At 61.0% G+C, this 26902-nt stretch overlaps 1 protein-coding gene across 16 annotated transcripts in view; it reads left to right on the top strand.

The window, feature by feature from the left end:
* Positions 1–26902, top strand: part of MPRIP (myosin phosphatase Rho interacting protein) — a 129542-nt gene that overhangs the window by 75113 nt on the left and 27527 nt on the right. For 12 of the 16 annotated variants that reach the window (XM_049702117.1, XM_049702118.1, XM_049702120.1 and 9 more), the window contains 9 exons: positions 5165–5316; positions 9827–9911; positions 15009–15228; positions 16387–16900; positions 20393–20534; positions 21343–21447; positions 22952–23008; positions 24045–24113; positions 26463–26552. In XM_049702117.1, the coding sequence (XP_049558074.1) occupies positions 5165–5316; positions 9827–9911; positions 15009–15228; positions 16387–16900; positions 20393–20534; positions 21343–21447; positions 22952–23008; positions 24045–24113; positions 26463–26552 (1434 nt within the window). The remainder of the gene's footprint in view (positions 1–5164; positions 5317–9826; positions 9912–15008; positions 15229–16386; positions 16901–20392; positions 20535–21342; positions 21448–22951; positions 23009–24044; positions 24114–26462; positions 26553–26902) is intronic. The other 4 variants (XM_004266766.4, XM_004266765.4, XM_049702122.1 and 1 more) reach the window with 2 other exon arrangements.

Here is a 26902-nt window from a genome sequence, read left to right as displayed (position 1 = left end):
GATAGGCGTGAGCTGCTCGCCACCCTCGGGAAAACCCCTTGGTGTGGCCCGTCATTTTTAAGAGCCATTTGTTGGTCACCTTAGGGCCAGCAGGCAGGAGGCCAGGCTTTCCCTCCCGTATCAGGGACAGGATGAGGCCTGGAGGTCCCTCCCGCCCAGCAGGTCAGCTCTCTCCCTTCACCCCGTGGCCCCCTCTGTGCCCCAGGGTAGGAGGCACACGTGGCCAACACTTGCATCCCTTCTTCCCATGGCAGCACTCAGGGAAAATGCAGTGACTTAACGTCTCCTCTCCGGGTCATAAGGTGACTCCATGTTTAACTTTTTGAGGAACTTCCACACTGTTTTCCACAGCAGCTACTCCATTTTACATCTGGAGTGGGCATACTGTTACTCCCACTTTATACCTGTGGAAACTGAGGCTCACAATGTACAAGTTGCCCAAGGTCACAGAGGTGGTGGTGGCACAGTTAGGATTCTGGTCCAAGGCTGGCGCTCCTCTTGGCCAGTGGGTTCTGGAAACCTAAGGCCCAGAGTTTAGCTTAGCCCCTCCAATCTCTGCAGGGAGGAGGGGGCTGGGAGTGAGGTCGGTGTTTGGCACCAGCACTCCCTCCTGTCCTGGGGTGATGGGCGGTCAGGTGGCAGGTCCCCTGTGCCATAGCCCCTAGCCTGGCTGGCCAAGCATCCTCCAGGGCAGTGAGTTGGAGCAGGCAGGTTCACACTGGAGATCTAAGGGGCAGGGAGGGTGCAGAGTCAGGTTCCCTGGGAGGAGGTCAGGTGACAGCAAGGACACAGACCCGACGCCTGGGGACTGGCAGTGAGACTGTGGGCACAGCTTGGCCTGGGCTGCTCTGCAGGATGGCTGTGAGCCCCCTGTGGACCACGACGTGGAACATGGGGGAAGCTCACAGCACGACTGGGCACAGCTGGCTGCTGGCAACAAGAGGAACGGGAGGAAGGAAGTTCTGCTGGGCGGGCACCTCCTGTAGCCTCTTGTCCACCCCCACTGCTCCGGGGCCCTGGCCGAGATTGGCAGAGGCATCTCTGAGCTGCTGGGTCCGGGCAGGGGCTTGGCTCACTCCGGGTCCTGGTGGGATCGTGATCTCATGGGTGCGCCTCAAGACCCCTTTTCCAAGAGTCTTTACAGTTTCCTTGGGGAACCTGGGCTTTGGGGATATCCATCTGGAGAGTGCTGGCTGCTGGGCTGGACTGTGGCCTGGGTGGCGCTTGGGGCGGTCACCAGCGCTGCCTCTTGAGAGAAGGACTCATGGTGCGCTAGGCTTGGGGCTCTGTGGACAGCTTGGCGGGAGTGGGAAGAGCCAGGAGACGGCCTCTGTGAGCCTGACCAGCACCTGCTTCTCCAGGGACGTGGGGCTCTGGGGGCGCCTGCAACTGGGTGAGGTGCTCCCCAGGACCACCTCGCTTCTGTAGAGGACTCAGGTCCCACCTCCTCAATCCCAAAGAAAGGATGTGGGCTCTGCTTGGACCGGGCTTGAGTGGCCTAAGCAAGCTAGGACCTCAGACGGTGGATGGGGTTGGGCTCCCTTGAGAAGTACCTTCCGCCCTTGAGAGTGCTTCTTTGCCCTTGGCTTCTGTGGGCCTCCATTTTCCCCTCTGACTAGGGGAGTGAGGGGTAAAATGGCGGATTCCCATCCCATCTGAGTCTCGCCTTCGAGCTGCCTCCCCTCTGGGTCTGCAAGCACAGCTGCCTGGTGGGACGGTCCTGCTGAAAGGTCTCAAGGGCCCTTCCCTGTGTTTCTGTCCAACTTTCCTCTTTTTCTCAGGCTCTTAGAAGCTCACTGCTTCCCAAACTTCCAGGATCCGGCAAGAAATGGACAAGGGCTGTTTTCCCTGAATGGCACCTGCTTGGGCCGAGGGTGGGGGTGAGGCTGCTGCTCAGGAGTTTCCTGAGTGGGCCTCGTGTGAGCCAGCGAGCAGACGACAGGCAGGAAAGCTGGCTTCTCGGTAGAGTGTGGTCACATCCCCAGACAGAGGCCCTTGTCTTGTGCTCTCCTGCTTGGCCACCTCATTCTTAGAGGATCTTCAGCCCTGTCGCAGCTCTGCCATCTTAGCTGGTGCAGTGTGGAAGCCAGAGGAGGATCAGAGGCCCCCAGATGGCTGGAGGGCCGTCCAGTGACATTGCCGGGTGAGGACTGAACCCATAACTTGGCAACACAGCCGCATCGGTTGGCCTTCCGACAGCCATTCCTTTTTTGGAAAGTGAAATGAGCAAAACTAGGTGATGCCCAGCCTTGGAGAAGGCCTGGATTCCTAACCTCTTGAATTGCAGGATGAGGGCCGGGAGCTCGCTGGACTGGGCTGGTTTCTCTTCTGACAGTGCCAGGGGTGAGGGCTGCATTACAGCCTAGGTACTCGCCCTGGCTCTCCCAGCACCAGGGCCGCCTAGCCAGGAAACAGGTTGTTATATGGAGTGTGCTCTCTTCTCTCCCCAATGCTGAGCATGCAGGTGGGTGTGCTCTGTTCCTGGACAGAGGTGGGGCGGGTCAGACCTCAGCCTGGGACTCCCTGGAGACCCTTGGTTGAGTCTGCCCGAGCTGTGAGTGCGAGAGATGCAGTTGAAGGCAGAGCAGTGAAGGGGCAGGTGCGGGTGATGGGAGCGGTCAGTGAGCGCGCATCGGTGTGCGGGTGCTGCCTCTTCCCCTGGGTGGCGCTGTTGAGACCCCGAAGGAGCCGTCACGGGCAGGTCCCTGTGAACCTGGACCGGTTTGCCAGTTCTCCCTTCTGTTGATGACCGCTGTTTACTCTCTGCTCCCTCTCCTGCTTGTGTAACAGGATTAGATAATGCCCGCCTTGTGGTAAGCCACATTTAAGGAAGCAGGAAAGAGGTTGTAACTGGAAGATCCTGACACAGAGGTGGTAAAGAAACTTCCATGTCCTTCAGCCCTAGCTTGTTATGTTTTTGCCTTTCATTGGCCTTTCTGAAAGCTTTTCCGGAAGGAGGTAGAGCCTTCGTGTCAGGGAGAGGTTGCCAGAAGTCTCATGGTGCAGTTGGCGAGTGAGTCCTGTGACCACACGGAGCTGCAGGGCCGGCAGGGAAACCTCACCTGGGAACCTACTCACTGTGCAGAAGGGGCCAGTGAGCAGCTTGGTACCCCGAGCCCTGGAGCAGTGGTCTCTAAAGAGGAACGTGTGCCTCCAGGGGGCCCACTACGTGGTCTAGTGAGAAGAAAACTCTAGAACTTTTGATGATGTCTTTTATGGTTCCCATTGAACTTACCTGTGTGTATTGTGTGTGTAACAGACGGGTAACTCTTCAGGGCCGTGCGCCTGTGCCGGCAGCATGGTGGATGAAGGAGGAAGAGCCCCTCTGCTCCTGTCCGGCTCTCTCAGGAAAGGAGTGCACCAGGCGCGCGTGTGCTTTCAGCTCGTGCCTTACTCCTCGTGGCATCAGGGTCCTCCCTGAGGACCTGCCTCATAGAGGCCGTGTGCCTTGTCAGGGCCAGTGGGGATTGAGTGTTCCCGCCTGCGGGAGTCTGGCTCCAGAGAGGGCAGAGGTCGCCACCCAGAGACAGTTCCGAAGGGCACTGGCACGATGCCGGGGAAGGCCCAGTGTTAGACCCTCTGAAGGGAGCAGGGGCTGGGGCCGGGGCAGGAAGTGGGGGAAGACACACTCATCCGGGGTGGGGAACCCAGGCCACCTCCCTTGTCCGCTGCTCCCAAGGGACCCCCTCTGCTTGGTTGAGGACAACCCACCCAAGCTCCCTTTCCCAGGTCAAGGGCCGTCCAGGAGCCCCCAGGAGAGAGGCTACCAGGTCACTTCACTCAACAAGGGCACTAGGCTTGGCGTGGGTGTGGCCCCTTCTCATGTCCCCACCTGGGGGGCAGTTCGGAGACGGGACACACTTTGAATACACAGCAAGGGTGCATGCTATTTCCCCGTTGTGGGCTCACGGCCGGCCCTCCTGCCCTGCCACCTCCATTCTGAGCTGGGCCCAAGGAGGACAGGCTGATCCCAGAGGCCCCCCACAGAAAGGCTTCTGGGAGCCAGGGAGCTTAGTCCTTCCCCTGCAGTGGCCCAGCAAGCCCGCGGCCACGTCAGGGCCAGAACTCGGGGAACCCAGTGCCCCTTGGGTCTGGCTCCTGGGGTCGGGCCCCAGTGGATAAGAAGGGAGGTGGCGGTGGGTCAGAAGAGCTCGGGGCCCCCCTCCTCTGCTGGCAGGTGGGAGGGAGGGAGCACGGACGAGGCAGCCCCTAGTCCAGCAGCCACCATTGCCTTTTCTCCCTGCTGCTCCTCCAGGACCTGGGAAGCGCCGAGCGCTTGGGGAGGGCTCCGTGGGGCAGCTGGGGGAGCTGGCAGCTGCCCTGGAGGTGGAGGTGGGAGTCAGAGCTGGGGCTCGTCTCCCTGTGAGAGCCCTCAGCGGGGTCTTTGCACCTGGTGTGGTGGCAGCCATGGCCACCTGCCTCCCCGCCATAAGCCTCCTCATGTTTGGGGGAGGTCCTCACCCTTCCCCTCAGTAGGAACTTCTTAAAACCATCTTTTCTTATTTCTGGGTTTCTCTCCCTGATATCAGTGTCTAATAGCCTAGCTGATAGAAAAGAGGGGGGAAGTTGTTATTTGTTCTGGCCCTGGCCAGGCAGCCTGGCAGTGCTCCTCATGGGCAGCCCTGGAGGTGGCCTGCCTGCCCCACAGCCCGCCATCAAGATGTGCTTCTCTCTGGCCCCCTCTTGCCTCTAAAAGTAACCTTGCTATTTTGAAACCACCTCCTCCGGAGCTTTTCTCCCTGCTTTCCTGGATCAGTCACCCTCTGAGACCAGGCTCCTGGCTGCCTCTGTCGTCCCAGCTGTCTTAAAGGAGTGTCTCCTGCCTGTCCCCACCCCCCAGCCCCCCGCCCTCCTCCAGGACTAGCTGGGATGTTGTTCTCCAGTGGGAAGGAATGTCCAGCTGGATATCCTCTGAGAAGAGCAGGCCTGTCACCGCTCCTCCCTGGAGATGGGTCAGTGGGAAGGCGGGCTGTGAGGGCCGGGCCGAGGCAGCGCACACCCTGTCCTCTGCTGTAATCAGCTGTCTGCACAGCTGTGAGAGGTCCAGGTGACTGAGGAGAAGCACAGAGGGTCAGAAAGGACTGTGGGATGCAGGGACACTCCCTGCTGCCTTCCTCTGCCCCCAGAGTGACTGACTGCCTGCCCCATCTTCTTCCTCTCGCAGCCCACAACCCTCCCTCAGGGCACAATCAACATGAACCAGTGCACAGACGTGGTGGATGGGGAGGGCCGCACGGGCCAGAAGTTCTCCCTGTGCATTCTGACCCCCGAGAAGGAGCACTTCATCCGGGCAGAGACCAAGGAGATCATCAGCGGGTGAGTTCGCTCTGCACGTCTTGGGAAGAGGGGCCCCCGCCTGCCAGCAGCTCCTTGGACCAGGACTCTTAGGCACGACAGCTGGCGTTGCCCTCACTTTCTGCCCCGTGTGTCTCCTCTTCTGAGTCCCTCTCTTCACCCACACTGGCCTCACCCTCCACCCACCTTTGCTTCATCCCCATGTCCACACACTCGCCAGGCTGCCCCTGCATGTCCTGCTCCCCCAGCGGCCTCCCTCTGCTGGCGCTGGCGCATCTTCCCAGCCTCTCTCTGGGCTCTGCGCTCCATTCTCACTGCGCTCCAACCATCTATCGCTCGGCCTCGAGGGGCTCAGTTTCCAGAGCTCATCCGACCTCGCCTCCCTCCTGCCTGAAAGCCCCTGGGGCCCTTCTCAGCCCCACAGCCTTTGCCCCCACCGCCCTGTCCCTCCTTGCTGAGCTGCTTGTCACCGCACGCCCCCTGCTGCCTCTCCCCAGCTCCTCGCCTTCGTTCCCGCCCTCCCCTCGGTCTGCAGTGACCCTCTGTCCCCAAAGCTGTGACGTCTCTGGGAAGCCCTCCACTGCGACGCGTGTGGCTCCATCAGCTGGCGCTCATAAAGGGCGGGGCTTGTCCGAGTGGAGGAGGCCTGTGTCTCCCTCGTGTGCCCCGTGCCTGCCTATGGGAGTCACCGCAGGGTGACCGCACGCACTGCCTTCCTCAGCCAAGGGGAAGGGACAGAGTTCTGAGTCACCTGCTCCCCCAGCATGCCTTGGCAAGAGGCTTGGGGAAGCCCTAGGAAGTAGAGGGGCCCAGATTTTCAGGCAGCCAATAGGCCAGCGGGCTGAGTGAGCTCTGTGCTCTGAGCCCTGCCACATCTGCCTTCTGGGAGCCCTGCTCCTGGGGCATCTGCCACCAGTCCTGTGCACCCAGCCACACACGGTATGTGACACGGTACGTGACATGGTACATGACAGCGAGCAGGTGCCCCGGCCCTGCCGGGAGCTTGGGTGCTGGGTCATGCAGAATCCCGTTGTCCTTTAAGGTGAAAATGAAAAAGTGAACCAGAGGGGTTGGGGGACTGGGCTGATTATTACAGCACAGAAGACAGAGAATTAGAATGTCAGACACTTTGCTTTCAACAGATTGAAGGCTGCTGAGAGCCCTGGCCTGGGGTTCAGGGCTTCAGCTGCAGCCTGCCCAAGGCTGCTGAGTGAGAAAGTGAGAGTGTGGCCAGGAGACCCTGTTCTTGCTGAGGTGGGCGTGGAGCAGAGGCCAGACTCGTGCTGCCAAGGGGCTCAGAGGCCCCCTCCAGGGTGCCAGCTCACCCCAAGTTCTCTTCTCCTGGGCAGAGGCAGGTTTGCGTTTCTGACTCTAGGGCCTAACAGAAGGACCACTTTCACTGCTTCTCCTTAATCCTCGTCTTAGAACCTTGTGGTTTAAGAGTGTAAAGGGTTTTACAAGCCCTCGTTCTGCGGTTGGGAGACTGAGGTCCAGGACATGAAGGGAGCCTAGTCACTCCAGGCGTGAGTGACAGCACGGAGCCATTTGCACGTCCTGGTTCACACTTGCTGCCATGGCCTTGTCTGGCAGGCACGCCTGGCCGAGGTTCCATTGCCCAACTGGATTCCTTGAGGAGATCTGTTCCCCGCCACTTGGGAGCTGGGTCCTAGGGAGGGGTCTGGGTGACGTTGGATGGGAAAGGGGTGTCGGAGGTCCCCAGGACAACAGGGAGCATGTGAGCTGGGGCCCAGGTCAGTGATGTAGTGGCGTGCCATGTGGTCTCTGGCCTCTCTGATGGGACCCTCCGTCAGGCACTTGGCAGGGTCCTCGGCTCAGTCCCTGAGCCCCTTTCCCACAGTCACTCCTATATGCATGTACAGGGCCTGCCATTCCTGTGCAGCGTGGGTAGACAAGGTCATTAGCGGGTGAGATACCAGCTGTGTGTCCTGGGGGTCCTGAGGCTGGAGCCTAGTGTCGTGGCTTGGTGGCAAACCCAGAGCCGGAGCCAGTTACCTGACACTCTTCCCCTCCCCTCATCCTGGGCTGGGCCTCGCTGCTTCCTGCCCAGTGCGAGGGCTCCTGCAACCCTGGGGACAGACTGTGTCTGCATCTTCTCTCCCTCCTCTGCCCTGCCCTTGGCCTCCTGGGTCTGAGCACCTGGCAAGGCTCCTTGCTGGGTAACCTCATCTGTGGGCTCTGGGGCCCCCACATGGGTCCCTAAAGAGGTGCTGACTTCAAGGGAGAGGAGTAGAGAACAGTCCCTTCTGCCTTCTTTCCGGGGTCTTCTCTGAATGGAGACCCCCGGATGGCCAGAGGCAGCCGCGTCTGTCCCAGAGCTGATGGCGAGAGTCTCTTTCCCTGTCCCCTCACAGCAGGAGGTGCCGCTCCACCTGGCTCTTCAGAGGAGGTGAGATTTGGCAGGAGTTGGCAAGGGGGCTCTTCAGTGCCTCTGGCGGGGCTGGGTCCCAGCTGCCCCTCCTCTCCATACCGCTGCCTTTGAGCTCTGCCCTCAGAGTTGAGGGGCCCCTCTACCGTGTCCCTGGCGCCCACATTCACCACCAGCCGCGTGTGTTCATTCCCCGCACTCATCTCTTTCCTGGGTGTATTTTCACGTCTGTAACCCATCTGGGTAGCAGCAGACACATGCTGCTGAGCTGCTGTGAGGAACCCCAGTACGGGGGACACGGCCCATTGTCTGTGCTTGGACTGGGCATCCCCCAACCTCTGGCCACGGCACCGCTGAGTGGGGCAGGCCGGGCCCACCCTCGCCCTGCGCTCCATCCCTGAGTCTCCGGGGGCTCCACTTAGTCAGCAGCGTAGCCGCGGGGCAGATCTTCTCTCCTTTCCCGTGAGGCCCTGTCCTGCGAGGTGCACAGGTTTGCCCAGCTCGTTAGTGTTGCCATTCAAGAGCGACTGGGCCAGCGTGCAGAGGCTCCGGGCACCCCGAAGGCTCTGCCCCTCCCTGCCACGGCCCCCGCTCCTGGGGCCCTGCGGGATGAGGTGACTTTGCCGAGCAGTCTCTCCTCCCCTCCCCTCCCTTCCCCGGTAAAGCTTGAAGAGGGGCCCTCTGCAGGCGTGGTTCCTTGGTGTGAGCTTCCCAGAGGAAATTCAGCCCCCGTGGCAGGCTAGAAAGCAGGTCTCTTAACCCCACAAGCACGCGAACTCCTTAGGTTACCTGAAGGAAGGCCTTGGAGAGTGCTCGTCTGCTGCTGTGCGGATTCGGCCGTGGCCTCCTTTCTTGCTTCGAGGACCACAGGCGCAGGACCTGCGCGTCAGGTCTGCACAGTGCAGGGATTGTTCATTCTCTCAGCAAACTGAGAATGCCCTGCTCTTGCTGGGCTGGGCCTCACCTCGGATGCTGGGATGCCCCACACCCAGTCCTGCTCTCCCAGCTGACAGCTGTCAGCAGCACAACCAGCACAGCCCCCTAGGCTGTCCCAGAAGCCGGCTATGACCAGCCTCCACCCCGCCCCCCTCCCCCACAAATGAAAGAAGCACCTCTGAGAACTAAAGACCAGAGCCCTTCTCCCTGCCCCAGGCTTGGGGTGCCGGTCATCGCTACAGCCAGGGCCCTGACCGTGCAGACCCTGCCTTGTACAGCAGCTCAGCCAGCGCCACCAGGTCGTCAGCCTAGGCTGGCAGCAGGCCCAACACGGACCCTGGGGTTCTGGGAAGAAGTGGCCCGGTGTCTCCTGCAGTACCTTCCCCTGTGGAGAAAGCACTGGGGCTGCCCTTCGCCACCACACCTCCTTCTTTCCCCTTCCTCCAACCTTCCCAGCTATTACGAAGCTCCAGTGAGGCAAGCAGTGGTCATGTCACGGCCTAATCCAGCCCCTGGCGTCAGAGACCAGGAGACAGAAGCCCAGAGGCCTGGGAGCCACCTGGGGTCATGGTTTGGGGGTGGCAGAGCCAGATCTGAATCCAAGCCTCCTGCCTCGTTCCCTGTTCTTCCCACGCTGCCCCGTGGCCTTCCCTGCTGCTGGTCCAGCATGTGGGCCCTGGTATGGGTCCCTGGACAGGGTCCCTGGGCAGCTCTGCTGGGCCTTCCCCAAAACCGAGGTGCCCAGCGCCCTCCCTGTGCAAGTCGGGCCCGGAGGTGAGCGAATGAGTCTGGGAGGTCAGATGTGCAGCCCCCTGAAGTGACCCGCTGTGGGGAAGTTCAGTAGCAGAGTCCCGGGTTCCTTCCTCGAGTGGAGTCAGGCCCCAGAGAAAGGTCAGTAGTAGAAACAGTGCCGGGTCCTTGGCAGGGGCCTGCGGTCAGGCCTCCCGCCGCACCAGCGTGGAGCCCGCCCCATCTCCAGGCCTGAAGGGCCTCCCCGCCTGCGCTGTGGTCATCGTGGGGTCAGCGCCTGGGAGTGGCCTCGGCTCAGTCTGTGCTCGTCCCGGCTGCGCTGCTGGGTTTCCTGCCCCGGCAGTGACAGCTCTGATCTGAGTGGTGCTCTGCCTTGCTCTGGAGGCTGGGTGGGCACCGGCGGGGTCCTAGTCCCTGAGAGCAGGGTCTGACTGGCGCTCCCCACTCCTCTTTCCCCAGCTGGCTGGAGATGCTCACGGTCTATCCCAGGACCAACAAGCAGAACCAGAAGAAGAAGCGGAAGGTGGAGCCCCCCACGCCACAGGTGAGGGCGGGGCTGCCAGCTGGCATCCCCTTGGTGGAGCTGGGGCAAAGAGAGTGCACCCTAGGAGGTTGGGGGGCTTCAGTACCCAGCCTAGAATAGGGCACAAGGGAAAGGGGTCATGTCAGGGGTGAGGTGGCCATCAGCCCTGTGGTCCTTTCCTTCCTTCTGTTGGTCTGTGAGCTGCACACTCCTCTCCGAGCCACAAGGCAGGACCCCTACTGGGAGGGGGTGGCCTGCTGTGGAGCTGCCCCCAGAGGCATCCACCCTGCAGGCAGGGGGTTCGCAGCAGTAGCACAGTGCGTGTCCCTCCCCTTGACCGTCCTGCCAGCTGCTGGGGAGCCGGGAGGAAAGGTTTCAGCTCAGCTCCACTTCCCACACAGAGATGATTCTGCAGACAGCAGGCTGAACAGGGGGGCTGGGCAGGGGGGTCCTAGAGTGTCCCAGCCAAGTGAGGGGCTCTTGAGGGGCCCCACTTATGCTCTGGGTTGACCATAAATGGAAAACACTGGCACTGGCCTTGATTTTGTGCCTCTGCCTCAGATCCCATGAGACCAGAGTGGGAGGTGGCTGGGGTGGTCCCACCAGGTCCAGCCCTTCCCTCCCTGGCTGGCCTGTAGGGGCTCAGGGCACTGGAGGGATTCACGGACTCAGTGAGCTGATTTGCAAAATGGGCCTGTTGAAGTCTAGTTCTCGGCTACCCGTGTGTGTGGAAGGAAGTACTGGGCCCGTCCTGGGTGCTCAGTGCAGTTGACCCTGGAACACATGGGCTTGAGCTCTGTGGGCCCACTTTATGTGGGTTGTTTTCAATAGTAAATCCTGCAGGACTACACGGTCCGCGGTTGGTTGGAGCCGCGGACATGGAGGAACCGCAGATACAGAGAGCCGACTCTAAGTCGTGCTGGATATTTGACCGCTCAGAGGGGGCCGTGCTCCAACCCCTGCTTGTTCAAAGGGCCAACTGTACATGTGATTCCTTTCCTCTCTGCCCCAAACTTTCCTGTTACTCAGTTGTCTTGCCTGATTGAGCCTCACAGCACCCCTGAGAGTGAACAGGATGGTGATCGGGGGTCCCGTGAGCATCTCACAAGCCCCAGAGCCTGACAGCCCTCCCGTGGAGAACGTGGCTACCCTCTGGGGCTCATCAGTCCCTGCTGGCTCCTCTGGGCTTCCCTGGGTGGCAGAGGTCTGGGCAGGAGAGGGAGGTGTGTGCTGGCCCGGTCCCCTTTCTCCTGCACGCCCCCTCAGACTCCCCTGGCCACGCCTGCTCTGGGCTGCTGCACAGGCCCTCCTGCTGATGGAGTGTGGCCCCGGCCTGCTCTCAGCCGATGGTCCTTGTCTGCCCTCTGCCCACCCTCCCCGAAGGGTCCGAGGCCAGCATCCCCCTGGAAGGTAGTGTCCCTGGCAGGAAGTCGGCAAAATGGAATTGCACGCGTTCCTAGAGACAGAAGGTGGAGCTTCCTGCTGGGGAACAGCAGACACACAGGCAAATCCCCCAAAGCTTCCTGATTTGAGAGAAAACCCCAGGTGGAATAAGGGTGTTTAGAGTTCCATCGCGTTTCCATAGCGATGCCTTGGAAACAGTGTTGGAGCAGAGCTCCTGCCTCCAAATAAGGCAAATACACATACAGAAGGCACTTTCAACCAGGCCAGGGAATTTGGTTGTGTCCCTGCTTCCCAGTTGTCCCTTCCCCTGTGACATCCTCTCCCTGCAAATGCTGCTTCACATTTTGGGTTGGTAGCAGGAGCCATGTGATTGCAGGGTGGGGAGATCACCCTCTTCCCCGAGGGTCTCTTAGAGCCCAGGGTACTGAGGTCCCAGCCTCCTCTGCTCGACCTACGGCAGGCAGGGTGTCTCTTCCTTCTGCCCTGGCTCCCCTGAGCATCCCATTCAAGGCTGCTGATTTCTGGAAGCTGTGAGCCTTCATCAGGGACAACCCCCTGTCAGTCAGTCTCGTGGAGGGCTGTGGGGCCTGTCCAGAGGAGACTTGGGTCCGGGGGGCGGGGGAGGGTCTCTGGGCAGGCCTCCCCTCCGCAGCCCAAGATGCAGCTGTGGGAAAAGCCTAATGCCTTAGGGGCCCCCGTAGAGACAAGAACCCAAGACCCCATACCTAGCCTTTTTCTCATGGCCCCGGAGTTTGGGATCAAACCAGCTGGGGGCTGGAGGTGTCCCTTTGCTGCACCCCACGCTCTAGGAACTCAGGCGGGCAGGGGAGCCCAGAGTCCTGTTTCGAGGAGGGTGTCGAGGCATTTGGGAGCTGGGGCCTTGGAGCGTGCAGGCACCCCTCAGGCATGAGGGGGGATGAGGATCGGGCTGTGGGGGAGAGCAGACGTCCTCTCTGCCGGGGGCGGGGGTCCCAGCAGAGCCCAGCGCAGTGGGGGAGACAGGCTGGCCCTGACCAGAGTCTCCGAAGCTGGAGCCTGAGAGGCACAGGCTCCCGGGAGCTGCTTCTTGCTCAGGCTGTTTGAGGAAAGACTTCCTGGTAACGAGGTGCCTGGAGAGGAGGAGTGATCATCCACTCAGGGTGTAACCAGCGGCCCTTGCCTCCCTCTCCCCAAAGCCCAGAGCTGGGACTCGGGTGAGGCCAGGGGCCATGTGTCTCCCAGCCCCGTGTGCAGGCCAGGGGCTGGATCCTCTGTCTCCCTACCTGCTCAGGCTCTTGGCCCTTGCTTCTTGGCGTTTCTTCAAAGACCCATAAAACAGCAGACCTTTCTCCGTGAGTGAGGCCCCACGTCAGGTCCAGGGCCCGGCCCACCTCAGGCCCATACATGTGCTGTCAGCTGCCACCTCTTCTCAGGTATCTTATTTTCCACTTGGGTGCTTGCTGCCGTACCCACTCCGGGTCAGGACCCTCCTTCTCACTGGGTCCCTGCTCAGCTTCCATGCCCTGGAGGTAGAAAGCAAGGCTTTCTGTGGAACCCCCTCCAGAGGGGCCTGCTTAGCATGTGGAGGCTTCAGAGGCCCCTTGACTGGGGCCTGCCTTCCTGCCCTGCTTCCTCTTTCGTCTCTGCTTTGAAAACCCTTTCTGAGCAGCCAAACAGCACAGACTTCATTATGGCACTGACAGCCCTGGACGTGCAGCTGTCCCAGCCACACAGAGACAGCACCTGGGAGCCTGGGTGTCCCCTCTTTCCTCTCACACAGGCACCAGGGATCTGTGTTGGCATGCGCCCCGGCACCCTCCCTCCCGTGATGGTGACGCCTGGAGGGTGGGGGTGGTGCCGTGTGGCCCTGGCCCAGCCCCTGTGAAGTCTGCTGTCCACCCAGCTGCGCTGGAGAGAAGCGACTTTACTTAGAAACCAGCCCCTCTCCTGCAAGCCACGGTGGCTTTGTTCCTGCCGCTAGACTGCCCTCCTGTCCCTGCTGACTCGGTGAGGCTTGGCATAGAGGCAGGAGAAAGCAGGGCTACCAAAAGGAGAAAAAAAGCTCCCTGTGGGCCTTGGCCGCCGTCCAGAGAACCCCAGGGCCCCTGTTCTCTGGGGTGAGTCCCCAGAAGTGGGAGCCTGGGAGGGATCTGTGGGTGCAACCAGCCCTGTGCAGGTTGGGGGCCCAGGCCCAGGAGGCAGGTCTGGGAGCGCTTGGTGCTGGGAAATGTGTTCCTTAAGCTCCCAGTCACTGCCCCTTGCATGTCAGGCCTGGAATTTCCTCTGCCTCTTGAGGATCCTTGCAAGCCCACTCCCTACCCAGTGCTGGGCTCACCCCGGGCATCAGAGAGGGGTATGCATGTGCCAGGGTGCTACACTCATGGCGTGGGGCTGAGAGCACTGGCAGGAAGGGCCTTCCATCATGGGCACAGCGCCGCCCCTCCCCCTCAACCCTTTTTGGCGGCCTCTGTCTCCCTTGGTTGTCTCCCTTGGTCCAGCCTCCCCTCCACAGAGGGGACAGATGCACCGAGCAAGGTCTTCAGGTCACCCCCGCCCAGCTCTGCAGGAGGAATCTCAGTGCCACCCTGGGCCCGGCAGAGCCACGCCCAGCCTCTGAGCACAAACCTCAGGTTGTTGGGAGGGGGCAGGGCAGCGGCACCCAGAACGGCTTCTGCTTAGGAAAGCGTCACCGCTGGGGTGTGGAGCAGGGGCCCCAGGGCCAGGCTTCCTCGGGTCATTGGAGCTGGTTCTGTTTTAGTCTCAGGAAACTGTCAGAAACCACACCATGTTCTTCCAAGTCCACTTCTTCCGTGGTGGGTCAGAGCTCTCGGGAATCTCCAGCTGGGGAGTCAGGTCTGCTAATGGCTCTGCCTGAATGGGCGGTCAGGTGTATCCTGGGTCTGTGGGAAGAGTCATCCTGGCTTTATCCCATCCCAGGAAGCCTGAGATCCTTGCAGAGCTAAGGAAACTTTGGACCTGGTGAAATGCCTGTCTCTCACTTTGGGACACAGGGTGCCTGGGCTTCTTGGTGGCTCCTCAGGGGTGCCCGTACAACGTGAAGCCCCCTCTTCGGCCTTTCTCGTGCTCCCGGGGTGCCTGGTGGTGGAAAGTGCTCAGAGCCCCACTCTGCCTCTTACTGGCCGGGCGAGCGTGGGCTGCCGCCTCCTCTCAGCCCAGGCATCCTCCCCTGCGGGGTGGTTGGTGAGGGCTGGAGGGTGCGGCGCCCCGAGAGCCCAGCAGGTGGTCCCTGTGTTTTGGGGAAAGACAGCTGAGATGTGCCTCATTTCTGGGGGCACCCAGAGCCATCCTGCTGGCAGCCCCTCAGCAGCAGGCACCCCAGTGCCCTGGGTGGGCAGGGACTCGGGCCCAGGGCCCGAGCAGGTGCTGCATGGTGGCGGGGGTCCCAGCCCTGCCCTGTCTGGGCTCTAGGCTTGCAGTGTGGAGTTACGGTTCTCTGTGTGCTCTGGCCTTGGACTCTGTGTCTGGCTAAGTACCTCTCGCACAAATGCTTCTCCCTTGGGGCAGCACCAGCTCTGGCCTGGGTTCCCACCTGGGGTGCTAGCTGGGGCTGCAGAAGAGAAAAAGCTTCCAGCCCAACCAGGACATCTCTGTTCTGAGCCTTCCCTTCTGGCATTCTGGGCCTCTGACATGGTGTAGTTGACCTTGGTAGCCAGGTACCCGGGCGGCTCAGCCCGTGTGCTCCCAGGCCCGCACGGACACCGCTCTCCCCTGCAGGAGCCAGGGCCGGCCAAGATGGCTGTCACCAGCAGCAGCAGCAGCAGCAGCATCCCCAGTGCTGAGAAGGTTCCCACCACCAAGTCCACACTCTGGCAGGAAGAAATGAGGGCCAAGGACCAGCCCGATGGGAGCAGCCCGAGTCCAGCTCAGAGTCCCAGCCAGAGCCAGCCTCCTGTGGCCAGCACCCTGCGGGAGCCAGGGCTGGAGAGCAGAGATGGTAAGTGGTGGCCGGGCTGGCCCTCGGGCCCACCTGTCCTGGTGCCCCAGCTGGAAGCACTAGAATGGGCCTCCCGACAGAGCTGGTTCTGGGACTCGGGGCCTCTGAGCCGATCGTGAGCCCCGGGCCTCAGGCTCCCTCACCTTGTGTCCGTCAACCCCGGGCTGGGCCTGGCCTGGTGTGGAACCTGGGTCGCTGGCCTCCAGCCATTGCCCTGCCCCTCCCCTGTAGCTCTTTTAGTCCTACCTGTAAAGGAGGAAGACAGCACCTGCTCTGTGAGCCCCAGGCAGGTGTCGTGAGAATCAGGATGCTCTGTAACGAGGTCTGTGTACAAGGGGGCCTCTGGTTCCTGTGTCTCATGGCTGCTTCGTCTTCAAGTCCCCGTTATCTCTGGAAGCCCACTGTGTCCTGAGAGCAGCAGTAGTGAGGGCTGTCTCGTCCTGCTCTGTCCCATTCTGCCCAGGCGCCTGGGTGAAGCAGGGGAAGAGGATGCTGGGGAGGAAATGGTTGGCATGACTGCGCTTCTCCACCTAGCACTTGGAGTTGCCTGAGCAGAAGCGGGGCGGCAGCCTCAGCCTCCCTCGTCCAGGCCCTAGAGGGCTCTGCACGAGACAGGCTGGCTTTTCCCTTTACACCTGTCCAGGCCACTAGAGGCGCATGGACAGTTGGGACCCAGCTCGTTCAGGTGAAATGCATCTTGTACGGGCTCTGGGCAGAAGGTCCCTCAGCCCTCCCCAGGCAGCACACGCCCATCCACATCCAGAACCGTTCACTCCTCTCACTCCTGCCAAGGTGCTTCTCTGCCCGTCCCTCCAAAAATGTACTAAAAGGTTGCGTGGCTAGTTGGCCCCTGGATTCCTCCTTGATGTTCGGTAGGAAGTAGTTGTTGCTGGGACGTCTCTCCTGGGAGAATCCTGCTCTCCCAGCGGAGCCCCCAGTCTAGAAGCTCAGGGAGCCCCTGACAGTCTGTCAGCGGCAGCCCGGTAGGGAGAGGCAGATAAGGGTAAGTTCCTCTCCTGGGGCTCTGCCCTGGGGGGGCCACGCCAGCCTTTGGAGGTGGGAGGTAGAGAGGTGGCCTGTTTGGATCTGCGTGCCTTCTTGGAAAGTCCTCAACCAGAGGTGGCAGCCGGCCCAGCATGTCTCCTGCCCCTCTTCCAGAGGAGAGCACCTCGAGCAGCGAGCGTGTGGACTGTGGCCGCAAGGTCCGGGTGGAGAGCGGCTACTTCTCCCTGGAGAAGACCAAGCAGGACGCGAAGGCCGAGGAGCAGCCGCTGCCGCCGCCGCTCTCCCCGCCCAGCCCCGGCACTCCCACCAACAGGTACAGTGGCTCCGGCCCGCCCTCCCGGGAGCTTGGCCGTCCCCTTCCTCCCCCAGGTCCTCAGCCCTCTGGCCGAACCGTCTGCAGTGGCTCCTTCGGCTCCCTGGACACAGCCAGCCGGCCCCCTACCCACGTGGACTCCGGCAGCGCTGGGGGGCGGGGTGCAGAGAGACCGGGGCGCGCCTCTGCCTTTAAAGCCAGCAGGCAGTATGCCACCCTGGCCGACGTCCCTAAGGCCATCAGGATCAGCCACCGAGAAGCTTTCCAGGTGGAGAGAAGGCGGCTGGAGCGTAGGACTCGGGCCCGAAGCCCTGGCAGGGAAGAGGTGGCCCGTCTGTTTGGCAACGAGCGGAGGTAAGGGCGGTGGGGGGGCGACTGGAGGGCCATGTGCTCGCAAACGTGGGTGCACACTCTCCCACCCTTGCAGCCCCTGCCGTGCACACTCGCATTCTCTTAGACACACACCCACCTGTGCACCCTCACACACGTGCATTCCGTCACATTCTCGTACACCCTCACACACTTTGTTACATGTTTCCTCCCCGCGCCCCCCCCGCCCCAACACACACACACACACACACACACACACACACACACACGAGTGCCTGGGGAGAGACAGGGTTTGGAGATGGGCCTGGGCCAGGGCTGGTGGAGGTGTGGGACTTGACTGTGGTCTGAGGGTAGGAGGGCCCTTCCCTCGTTCCCCTGGAGAGTGGGGGCAAGATCTTGCAAGGTTCCATCTCGGAGGCTCCAGGCCCAGGCCCGGCCCAGAGTGCCCCAGTGCCCCTGCCAGTAGGAGCGTCCACTCCTGAGTCTATAAATGGGGCGTCTGCCCAGCAAGAGGGTTCGCACCCAGCTGCGTGGGCTGCTGGCGGGATGTGAACCTCTCCAAACGATTCATGTTCTGGAAAAAGAAAATCCATAGTTTTCATTACATTTCCAAAGAAGTTGTTTTCTAAGAAAGAGGTTCAGACCCAAGTTCCACAAGTGTCTGTGGAGTGTCCTGCTGCCGCCCTCCCCCTGCCCAAGCCCAGCTCAGAGTTGGGGCGAGCTATGGGCACAGACTGGGTGGCCCTGGGCTCCCCCTCGAGGGGTTGGCTGGGAGCAGGTTGCTTTGCTCTCCTGCTCTCTTGCTTCTTAGCACCACCTGCTCTCCCAAATGTGCCCTCCAGCACTAGGAAGAGAGAGAAGGAAACAAGGTGCCTCAGTGCTGGGGAGGGGGAAGCTTACCTGTACTGGGGGGCGCCCTCCAGTGTCTGTACGCTTGGTTCATTAGTAACCTTGAGAGATGTATGACCACCCTGGTATGCAGGGGCAGAGACGGGGGCGCAGAAGCAGGGCGGCTCCTCACGGGAACTGCCTGGGACAGCAGACCCGCGACATAAACCCCAGGCCGGACCTGGGAACGGGAGGGCCCTGCTGCCAGGATGGACCCGGGACAGGGCCGAGGCTGTCCTGAGCGCACTTAAGTATAAGTGAATGGACTTGCCAGAAGTATAAGTCAACGGACTTGCCAGATGTAGGCGGCCAGTCTTCTTGCTGCATCCTGGAGGCCCCTGAGTGGGCAGCCACACCTGGTTTGGCGGGGACCAAAGAATTAACATTCAGCGCACCTGCTTGGCTTGGAGTTCCCTCTCAGCTAGCAGCCCAGGCTACACGGCATCTCTGGGGCTTTGCTTCCGCCTGCTCTTCGCTACCACGGGGATGTGCTTTCACCTGGTGCAGGCTGCCCTGGGGCCCCTCCGCGCTGCATCCTAACACTGTCACGTCACTTTCCTACTGACCCCTCATGACATCTGACTGGCTGCTGTCCCTCTCCGAGGCCTGCTTTCTGGTCCTGAGTAGCCGCCCCTCCCAGTGCTGGACTGGATTCCTGTCTCTGGTGATGTAGAACAGAACCCCGCGTGGGCAGGACGCCGGCCACAGCTACCCAGCGTGGCAGCTGCCCGGGAGCCCGACCGGGGGGCCTCAGGGGTGGGTTTCCTGACAGCCCTGGCCCGGAAGTAATCCTTCTCGGATGGCGAGCTGCTGCCGACTGAGCGTGGGGGGCCCTGGCCCTGGCTGAACTGCTGGTGACTGACCCCAGAACCAGCTGCCGGCGGTCCTGTCTGCGCCTTGGCTGGCAGCCTGGAGAGGTCGGGTTCCGTCCCATCACTGGCCCACCTGGGAGGCCTTTGCTGTCACACCTGCAGGGCTTCAATGGACCCAAGTTTCAAAGGCCCCACTTGGCAGAGTCCACCGTGGCTGACTCCCTGGCAGGTGGCGCCGCCCTGTCCGCTCCTCTGACCCCCTTGCGGCCATGGCCGGCTCGCAGCATGCGACTCGCCTGTGCCTTGCCGGGCACTGCTCCTCAAGGCCTTCCTGGGGCTTTCCGGTCCCGGGGTCAGTTGGAAGAGCTCTCGTTCTGCATGTGGCGGCACCGAGGCCTGTGAGCGGGCCTGGAGTGTCCTCTAAACCCGGCAGGTCGGTTGGGGACAGGCCACCTCAGCCGCCCGGCCAGCCCGAGCACCCGCGAGAGCTCCCCGTGGTTCCCAGGCCCTCCCGCCGCCCCGGCTTCCCGCGCTCGCTCGCTCCCCTGCTGCCCGCTCGGCCGCACCGCTGCTGGCCCCGCAGGCTGCCTGCGGACAGCTCTGTGCTTGGAGGAGACTCCGCGGGAGCTGGGAGCGCCGCAGGCCCTGGCTTCACAGGGAGCCGGGTCCCCAGGAGTTCTGCCTTCCTGAGGAAGAAGCCCTGAGAGCCACCTGTACTGTGCGCCTCCCGAGGGCGAGCTGGCCTCCGGGGCCTCGGGATGGGGGCCGGTTCCCCCACTTCCTCATGGAGTTAGACTTTAGGCTTCTGGGCCCAGCGGCCCCTCACTAGGTGCCCTCGACTCTGCTGCTCGTCCAGATGCAAGGACAGCCCTCCGTGTGAGGCGATCTTGGGGCGCCTGCCTGGGCGGCATCTCTGGGAGGACAGACCTCTGGCCGGAGACACGCGGGCAGCCCCCGAGGGCGTGTCCCCCATGCGGCTGCTCGTGGCTCCTCACTGGTCGCGCTCCTCAGTGATCACCTCGGGTTTTTGCTACTTTAATTCTTTGAATAATTTTGATTTACCATGATTTGATTTTTACAAGCAGTCCTTTTCTGTTTATTCATTCTCCAGCCTTATTTTCTTTCAGGTCTTGCCCCTCTCCACCTCCTCCTGCTGTGTCGCTGTGTGACGTTACTCGCCCCTCCTCCACCTGCTTCGCTCCCATCTCAGCTCCGTCTCCAGCCGTAGATGGCCTGACGATGCCGCCCGCCCTTTCACACGAAATCAACTTGCTTTGTTTTTAATTTGGGTTTTGATTCTTTTTACTGTTGGCAGAAACAATGTTAATTCGTGGGTCTTTTTCTTGCTAAATTTTGGATGCCCTGGGGTGGGGGCCGCATCAGATATGCTGAGGAATGTGATGAGGACGGTGCCCTCCGAGGTGCTGGCTGCCTTCTGATGCGTCTGGCTCAGGAGAGGGTGCCGAGCGCTGAGCATGTGACTGCCGAGTTCGTCAGCACGACAGAGCGACAGAGTGTGCGGGGACTCCAGTGTGGGGGCTGGGAGGCAGAGGGCAAGGAAGCGTCTGGTGGAAGGGAAGGGCCTTGCCCGTGAACTGCTGGCAGCCCCCCAAAAGACCCCCCTCAGCGGAGGTGGGAGAGGGAGCAGGGGTGTCCGAGGCGAGCTGGCTGAGCGAGCGGTGTGCACTGCCGGGGCCCTGCGCGAGCCAGGCGTGGGGTGTTGGCTGCGGGAGCCCCTCCGAGACTCCGGACCACGTCCCCTCGGGCTCTGGGGGACCCTGTCTCCCCCTCAGCCGCCTCATGCTCTCTCTTGCAGGAGGTCCCAGGTAATAGAGAAATTTGAGGCCTTGGACATCGAGAAGGCAGAGCACATGGAGACCAACGTGTCAGCCGGGCCCTCGCTGTCCAGCGACACTCGCCAGGGCCGGAGCGAGAAGAGGGCCTTCCCCCGGAAGCGGGTAAGCGTTCAGGCTCCGGGGCGGCGGGGGCAGGGTCAGCACGAGGCCCCCACACCCACCGAGGCCCCACTCACACCCGGACGCTCTTCTGCCCGGCCTCCCACTCGCATCTCCTGGTTCTCTCTCGGGTCTGTCATCTCCTTCCCCATTGAGTGGACATCTTGAGGGTGAGGCCTGTCTTCTGCGTCTTCCTCTCGGAGCTCTGTCCGTCTCTGCTGAAAGCTGCTCTCGTGAGCCTTTTTTTGGTCCCAGGTCGTAACCAGAGCCAGTCTCTTCCTCTCTGAGGCAGTCGGGCCGCGAGGCTGAATACTTTTCCTTCCTCTCTCTTTCGGGTGGTGGCCACAGCCCCAGTTTCTCTCCGCCCAGTCCCCAAGGTGGATTCCGCTTCTGAAACCCACCTCTCCTGGGCCACCCGCCTCTCGTGGCCCCCCTGAGTCTGCCCTCCATCTTCCTCCTGTTCTCTCTGGGCTCAGAGGGGCCCTAGTGCTCACTGCACAGAGCCCAGCGTCTTTCCTCTGTGACCCCACGAGGCCCGGGGAGGACAGGGGCCAGGAGAGCCACATGGCTGGTGCGTCTGCAAGAAAAGGCTGCTCTCCCACCAGGGTGGCTCGGCCCCGGCCGCGGGCAGCTGGAGGCGTGGGACTAGGAGTCTGGGCGCAGGTCCTGTCCTCACGGGCAGAGGTGCTGAGGGAGCCCAGACGGCAGAGCGCCCCCTCCTCGTCCGGAACATGGCCCTGCAGCCCGGCCCTCCCGCGGCTCCGGCTGCCCAGGGGCTGGCTGGTGCTGACGGGGCTGCTCTCTGCCACAGGACCTCCCCAGCGAAGCTCCTCTCCCGGACGCCTCGGCCTCCCCCCTGTCTCCACACCGAAGAGCCAAGTCACTGGACAGGAGGTCCACGGAGCCCTCCCTGACGGTGAGCCCGGGCGCCCGCGCTCCGAGGCCTGGAGACGCTGCTCCTGCTGCTTCTGTCCCCTGGGCTCTTTGCTGCTGCTGCCTGTGCCTCCGCGCTGGCGTCCCTTCTGTGCACGGGCCCTCACGTCCGTGCGTGGGAAGCCGGTGCCGTGTTTCTGCCCCTTCTCTGGGCTGCGTGGGCATCCTGAGCTCTGAGGTCCGCAGCAGAGGAGGCCATCTGGCCAGAGCAGCGGAATTCTGGCTCCGGGGAATCAGGGCCACAGGACGAACCTCCGTTCTTCTTGTTTTGGGTGTTTGTTTCTGTGACATTTCGGAGTCGGGAGCCCCCCTCTTGCTGGGCACTTGTCTTGTTCATGGGGTCACCACGGAGGGAGCCCAGCCTTTGCTCCAGGGCATGGGAGCCGTGGCCATCGGGTGCAGGTAGGGAGTGGTCAGGCGGGTCGAGCGGGCCCGTCCCTCCCTTGGGGAGCCCCGCGTGGCAGGCCAGCGTCCCAGGAGTGAGGACAGCTGGCAGCTGTATGGGCCCTCCTCTGCTTTGTCCTCAGCCTTCCGAGGAGCCTGGGGCTGATGCCGCCCCTCCCAGGCGTGGGGCCTCCAGCGGCAACCTGACTTGGAGCCGTGGGGCCAGGGTGGAGGCTTTCTTGCCTGGAGTCTGGGTTTCGCTCGCGGGTTTGGAGCAGAGGCTCCAGGACGCGTGTGGCTGACTGGTGTCCCACTACGTGGCATGTGTTCTCTTTAAACCCTCCTTGGGTCCTTGGAATATAAAAACACAGCCCCGTTCTGGTCGCGATGGCTGTGGAAGAGCACACGGGCCGAGGGGAGCAGTGGGCCACATCTCTTTCCACACTGGCCTTGCCTGCGCCCCGATGTGTGACACAAGCCAGGCCCAGGGGGCTGCCTGCCTGCGGCCCTCAAGGTGCTCTCAGGCTGCTCCTCAGGCTCTGGCGCACAGGTGCCAGAGGGAACAGCAGGGACAGCGCCCCGTTCGGTGCCTGCGGCCCTGGTTCTGCTTCTTGTAGGGAAACGGAGACTCAGACTCATCTTGGCAGGTCAGTGGCCTGAGGGTCTTGGCAGGCTTGCTGCTGCGTCTTGCTTCACACCGGGCGTGGTCTCTGCTCTCAGTCTTCCTGTGGCCTCTGTGAGAACTTCTCAGCTCTCCTTTCAGCCATCGCTGCACAGCTTCCCTCCACGCGAAATGCCGGGTGACTCTGTCTGGGCCGTTCTTCTCTGCCTTCCGGGCGGCCCTGCGGGCGCACCAGTCAGGCAGCCCCACTTGTGCTGCTCACGGGGTGAGGGGGCCTCGCGCTCCTCGAAGACGCGCGTCTGGGGGGCAGCTCTGGCAGCCCCTGCCAGGGCGAGGGGCCACGGGGGCTCCTCTGGCAGGTGGATAAGCCCCTTTCCGGGGCCCCCTCATTGGGGGAGAGACAGCTGCCTTGCCAGTCACCCTTTACCCAGAACCGGGACACCGCTGCTTTCCTCTCAACTGCTCTTTTTTTTTTTCTTAGCCCGACCTGCTGAACTTCAAGAAAGGCTGGCTGACCAGGCAGTATGAGGATGGCCAGGTGAGTGGCCAGAGCTGCTGTGGTTCCTGAGGCGCCGGGGAGCAGGCGTGAGGTCCAGCTGGCCTTGTCCCTGCGGGTGTATGAGCGCTGGCCCTGTCCCCCGCCTCCAGCACACCCCCTCATCTTGGGGACCAGGGTCGTGGCCAAGACCCCATCTCCTCAGAACTGGGGGTGCAGTGGGGGTGGGGGCCGCCGGCCTGCCCGCTGCCAGCACAGGGACTGTTCTGCTCCCAACGGGGTCTCAGCATCAGGCCTGGGGACGTGCTGCAGCACTGGCTCCCCACCTGGTGACCTTTCCCAGAAGTTTCCCGAGAGCCCAGGCTTCCCCAGGACAGGAGGGCCTTCTGGTTGTGGGGTGGAGCCAGTAGCCAGGGTGCAGCCGTGGCCCTGCGGGGAGCAGTGGACTTGAGCAGGAAGATCGAGCCATTCGTGGCTGCTGGGGTGGAGGCCAGGCCTCCCAGGAGGCAGGAGGATGAGCCTGCGGGTCCCACCGAGAGGCCCGTAGAGTCCCCTCCCCGCTTCCTGAGTGACCGTGCCCAAATGCCCTCTTCTCTCTCTACCACATCAATCCCCTCGGCCCTGCCTGGAGCCTCGAGCCTCCCCGCCTTGCTCCTCACAGTGAAGATTTGGGAGGCCAGCTGGTTGGGTTGCTCCTGCCGGTGGCAGGTGGGCGCCCCTCTGGTTAGCCAGGGAGTGGCCGTGGCTTGCAGGTGGCCTCCTTTTGGCTCTGGGGGCCCAGCCCCTATCTGCAGCCTCTGGAGCCGCAGCCCCGCTCAGCAACCACGCCTCTGCGGGTGGAGCACACGCAGCCCGTGGCCCACCACAGCTGTCCGCACCGCCTTGTCGCCAGGGAGAGGTTGTGCGCGCATGGCTGCCCATGGCCCGAGTGGAGTCCTGTGTGTGTCTGCCCCCAGCGGAAGGGGCCGCCTGCCCTCTGCGTTACCTGTGCCCAGTGAGGTGCCCCAGGACCCTGGCTGTTGGGTGCCTCAGAGCGGGAAGGGTGGGAGTTGAGTCTTGGTTTTCCCTTCTCTTTCAGTGGAAGAAACACTGGTTTGTCCTTGCTGATCAAAGCCTGAGGTTCTACAGGGACTCGGTGGCTGAGGAGGTGAGTGTCTCAGCTCCGTTCCTCTGTAGGGACAGGGGAGGTCCAGGTGGCACCGCTGTTCCTGGGCCAAAGTCCCCTCCGGGTGGACGGGTAGCCCAGTCCAGATCTGCAGAGGAGTCTGATGTTCCCGGGGCTGGTTCCTGCTGGAAAGTGGGCTCTCTAGGCCCTGCTTTCAGCACCCAGGTACGGGGGTTTCAGTGGCTTTTCTTGTCTGTGTTCTTTGAAGAACACTGAAAGACGTCTTGTTTTAAAACTCAGGGTGAGTGGTTTTGTTCTTTCTATACAGAGATTTTGTGGTGAATTGAGTCTTTAAAGAACTGAACTAAATCTTGCCCCTTGTTTTCTGGACAAGGATGGGACGTGGCAGGTGAACTTGGCCAGCCTGGTTGAGAGTCCTGATTCCACGGTCGAACACCAAACAGAAGGGGCTCTTTTTTTCTTCACCTACAAAAAAAATCATCTGTTTTGAGCAACTTGGAAGTCTGTTTCTGCACCTTTTCCCTTGCATTCCACTCCAGGAATCCTTCAGATATACTCCCACATGTGAAGAAAGAGATGTGTTCCATGTCAGTGGTTCCTGCGCTTCTGTAACAGCAGGAGATCTGAAAGAACCTAAATGTCTAACGCTAGGGGCTGCTTGTATACCCTGACACTAAGTTCTGTCTGGACTGCAGTGGAAGGACGTTAGTGACACAGGCACAGATGTAGAGCAGTGTGGGTGGTGGGCCTCTGGGGGAGCCTAAAGCCAGGGGCCACAGGAGCATGGGTGTTTGGCTGTTCTGAGTGTGGTCTGTGGGCCCCTGGAGACCCGTTCAGGGATTCTTCTGTAACAAAAATAGTGTCATAAAACTATGATGCCATTTCCTTTTTCCGTTGTGTTGGCCTTTGCACTGATGGGTGCCTCAGCCTGGTCACGCTGCAGGAGCAGGTGGCTGGCCCCCGTGCATCCTTCACCGCCACACACTGTGAAGTTACAGAAAGGGCCTTAACAGAGCAGGAAAGGTGCCCACTTCGGTAATACTCTGTGATGTGAGATGGGAGGTTGGCAGAGGTTGCTCCTGCTGCTTGTCCAGGTGTGACGGCCGTCCCGGGGGAGCACTCGCCCGCTGCCTGCGCTGCCCGCCCCGCCGGCCACCTCTCCTCGCGGCCCACCGCCTCTGCCTGAATGTACGACGCACAAGTGCTCGCTCGGTTTGGGTGTTCGGCAGACGTTTTCTTAAAAATGAACCAAGTGAGTCTCTTCCTTCAAGGAAAACGACCGACAGAATTGTTACCAGTGATTCAGTTTGAGCTTCCAAGCAAAACTGGAACTTTGGAAAACTTGTGTTCACCATCACTAACTTGACAGTCTCCCCCGAGCTTACAGACTCTCCTGACTGAACAGGTGGTGATAATAACAAATGCAGTGTTTGCTCCTGTACAAGGAAACGTCAGTATCTGGGGGCTCTTCCAGAGAACGAGACAGTGTCACCAGATCATGTGGGGGTGAAAGACCCCCTCAAGGAGCAGGGTAGAACCATGGGTTCTAATGCAGCAGAGGACAGAAAGCATCCCCTTCGCAGTTCACCTTCGAGAAACTACCACTTGTCAAAGGAGAACAGCCACAACTGTCTTTTTGAAAAGACTTAAAATTCACTTCCCTTTTCCAATCTCGTATCTGTGTGAGGCCAGACCGTCTTCATATGCTTCAACCAAAACATGTCAACAGGGCTTCCCTGGTGGCGCAGTGGTTGAGAGCCTGCCTGCTGATGCAGGGGACGCGGGTTCGTGCCCCGGTCCAGGAAGATCCCACATGCCGCGGAGCAGCTGGACCCGTGAGCCATGGCCGCTGAGCCTGTGCGTCCGGAGCCTGTGCTTCGCAACGGGAGAGCACACAACAGTGAGAGGCCCGTGTACCGCCAAAACAAAAAAACAAAAAAAAACATGTCAACAAACAGACTTGAGTGCAGAGACGGGTGTGAGAACCCAGCTGTCCTTGGAAGTTAAGCATTAAAGAGAGTTGCAAAAATCTCTTGCTGTTTTTTTTAAATGATACTTTTTGTTAAAAAATGAAATGGGTTTGTGTACTTCAATGCATAAATTTTTTTTTCAATTTTTTTCCTAATTTCTAATAAGGCAGATATCATCAGTATGTACAACCCACATAAACAAGCTCTTTGGCACCATCAATTTTTAGGAGTGTAAAGGAGGTTTGAGAACCACGGGCATGGGATGTCTTTGGCAGGATGTGTGAAAAATGGTGGTGTGGATGCTTCTAGGTGGTGTGGGGTAGGCAGCGCCCTGCCTGTGAGCATGTACAGTTCACGGGGCACTGGCCTTTACTTTCTAAATCCCTCATTTTCTCCGCAGGCGGCCGACTTGGATGGGGAGATAGACTTGTCTACATGTTATGATGTCACGGAGTACCCAGTGCAGAGGAACTATGGCTTCCAGATCCATGTGAGCTGGGTGGGGTTTGCAGGGAGGCTGAGTGCAAGGGTGGGGCCGTGGGCCTGACCAGCTGGTGCCTCATCCTGTCCCCTCCTCTGCCCTGGAGCTCCTCACCCCACCCCCAATCTGTGGTCTCGGCAAACATTAAGACATTAGCATCTCTCTCAAGGCTGTCTAAAAGGGTTTTTTACCAAAGGTTCTTTCTTTTTCTCCCATTTTTTAAACGCTGGAGTTCGGGCCAGTTGGAAGGATGTGGGAAGTTAGAGTGAAAGTGTTGAGTTCTTAACTCTCAGGGTGCTGGGTTTTTATGCACTTGCTCTGTCCTTCATTCATCCACTTACCCACTCACTGGAGTCCTT

Source organism: Orcinus orca, chromosome 19, assembly GCF_937001465.1.
Source record: "Orcinus orca chromosome 19, mOrcOrc1.1, whole genome shotgun sequence".
NCBI lineage: Eukaryota > Metazoa > Chordata > Mammalia > Artiodactyla > Delphinidae > Orcinus > Orcinus orca.
Note: the sequence above shows the minus strand (reverse complement) of the source record. Positions and strands in the feature narration are given on the sequence as shown.